The following is a 2,500-nucleotide window of genomic DNA, read 5'->3' on the forward strand; positions in this document are numbered from 1 at the left end:
CGTGGACACTCTCTGTCAAGAGCCCGCCCACAGAGCTGACGTTACCATGGTGATCGGTTGTCAATTGAATGATTACAACGTCTCCATGGTGATTAACTATCCTGTCCTCCTCACCAGGCCGGTAGGGTTTCCTCTTCCTCTTCTTGTTGCCGTCAGCAACCTCAGGCTCCTTGGTGACATCATCATCGTGGGCGTGGTCTCGCTCTGGACTCGAGTCGGATTTTATCTCACACTCCAAATCACCTGGTGAGACAGAGACAGACAGGTAGAGAGAGTGAGACAGGTACATAATGTCCTCAGACGTACAGAAAGACAGACATGAGTGTGTGTGACCTCTGACCTCTGCTGTGGTCCTGCTCAGTGGGGGGGTCGGGGTCAGGTGGGGTTTGTAGGACAGAGACACTGTTCTGGTTGATGATCCTCAGCTTCAGTTTGGGTTTACACCTGCAGGAGACAGACAGGAAACCGGTCTCAGCTGGATCAGGTCTCAGCTGGACCAGGTCTCAGCTGGATCAGGTCTCAGCTGGATCAGGTCTCAGCTGGACCAGGTCTCAGCTGGACCAGGTCTCAGCTGGATCAGGTCTCAGCTGGACCAGGTCTCAGCTGGACCAGGTCTCAGCGGCTTTATATTCAGTCAGAACTACTTTAAACCTACTGATGATAAAACTCCACTTAGCAAATGAGGCTAAGTTAGCACAATGCTAATGCTAAACAGCTGCTAATGCTAAAAAGCTGCTGCAGCCAACCCCCCCCACCTACCTGCGGTACCTGCGCGGTGACGTCAGAGGTTCAACCAGAGACTGAAGGTGAGACAGACCCGACTCTGTGAGACACACTCCGTCCTGAGTGTAGGTCTTTGAGTCTGCACACGCACGCACACACACACACACACACACACCCCATTATGGTTTACACATTTCATTACTTATTTCATAATAAAATAATAAAGATATTCTTCCACTGTCCGAGTCCACACAGAACTGACTTACAACTCAATGTACTGTACGTGTTAGTGTGTGTTAGAGTGTTACAGTACGTGTTAGAGTGTTACAGTACGTGTTAGAGTTACTGTACGTGTTAGAGTGTTACAGTACGTGTTAGAGTGTTACAGTACGTGTTAGAGTTACAGTACGTGTTAGAGTTACAGTACGTGTTAGTGTTACAGTACGTGTTAGAGTTACAGTACGTGTTAGAGTGTTACAGTACGTGTTAGAGTTACAGTACGTGTTAGAGTTACAGTACGTGTTAGTGTTACAGTACGTGTTAGAGTTACTGTACGTGTTAGAGTGTTACAGTACGTGTTAGAGTGTTACAGTACGTGTTAGAGTTACAGTACGTGTTAGAGTTACAGTACGTGTTAGAGTTACAGTACGTGTTAGAGTTACAGTACGTGTTAGAGTGTTACAGTACGTGTTAGAGTTACAGTACGTGTTAGAGTTACAGTACGTGTTAGAGTTACAGTACGTGTTAGGAGTGTTACAGTACGTGTTAGAGTTACAGTACGTGTTAGAGTGTTACTGTACGTGTTAGAGTGTTACTGTACGTGTTAGTGTTACAGTACGTGTTAGAGTTACAGTACGTGTTAGAGTTACAGTACGTGTTAGAGTGTTACTGTACGTGTTAGTGTTACAGTACGTGTTAGAGAGTTACAGTACGTGTTAGAGTTACAGTACGTGTTAGAGAGTTACAGTACGTGTTAGAGAGTTACAGTACGTGTTAGAGAGTTACAGTACGTGTTAGAGTGTTACAGTACGTGTTAGAGAGTTACAGTACGTGTTAGTGTTACAGTACGTGTTAGAGTGTTACAGTACGTGTTAGAGTGTTACTGTACGTGTTAGAGAGTTACAGTACGTGTTAGAGTGTTACAGTACGTGTTAGAAGTGTTACTGTACGTGTTAGAGTGTTACAGTACGTGTTAGAGTTACAGTACGTGTTAGAGTTACAGTACGAGTTACAGTACGTGTTAGAGTGTTACTGTACGTGTTAGTGTTACAGTACGTGTTAGTGTGTTACAGTACGTGTTAGAGTTACAGTACGTGTTAGAGTGTTACAGTACGTGTTAGTGTTACAGTACGTGTTAGGAGTGTTACAGTACGTGTTAGAGTTACAGTACGTGTTAGAGTTACAGTACGTGTTAGAGTTACAGTACGTGTTAGAGTGTTACAGTACGTGTTAGAGTGTTACAGTACGTGTTAGAGAGTTACAGTACGTGTTAGAGTGTTACAGTACGTGTTAGAGTGTTACAGTACGTGTTAGAGTTACAGTACGTGTTAGAGTTACAGTACGTGTTAGGAGTTACAGTACGTGTTAGAGTGTTACAGTACGTGTTAGAGAGTTACTGTACGTGTTAGAGAGTTACTGTACGTGTTAGAGTTACAGTACGTGTTAGAGTTACAGTACGTGTTAGAGAGTTACAGTACGTGTTAGAGTGTTACTGTACGTGTTAGAGTTACAGTACGTGTTAGAGTGTTACTGTACGTGTTAGAGTTACAGTACGTGT

General features: G+C 44.1%; 1 protein-coding gene across 1 annotated transcript in view; it reads right to left on the reverse strand.

Annotated features, from left to right (window-relative positions):
• LOC127354874 (histone-lysine N-methyltransferase 2C-like) overlaps window positions 1-2,500 on the reverse strand; it is a 72,505-nt gene that overhangs the window by 39,531 nt on the left and 30,474 nt on the right. The window contains 3 exon segments of the mRNA XM_051385158.1: window positions 115-243; window positions 341-444; window positions 760-862. Coding sequence (XP_051241118.1) covers window positions 115-243; window positions 341-444; window positions 760-862 — 336 coding nt within the window.

This window comes from Dicentrarchus labrax, unplaced genomic scaffold, assembly GCF_905237075.1.
Source record: "Dicentrarchus labrax unplaced genomic scaffold, dlabrax2021, whole genome shotgun sequence".
NCBI lineage: Eukaryota > Metazoa > Chordata > Actinopteri > Moronidae > Dicentrarchus > Dicentrarchus labrax.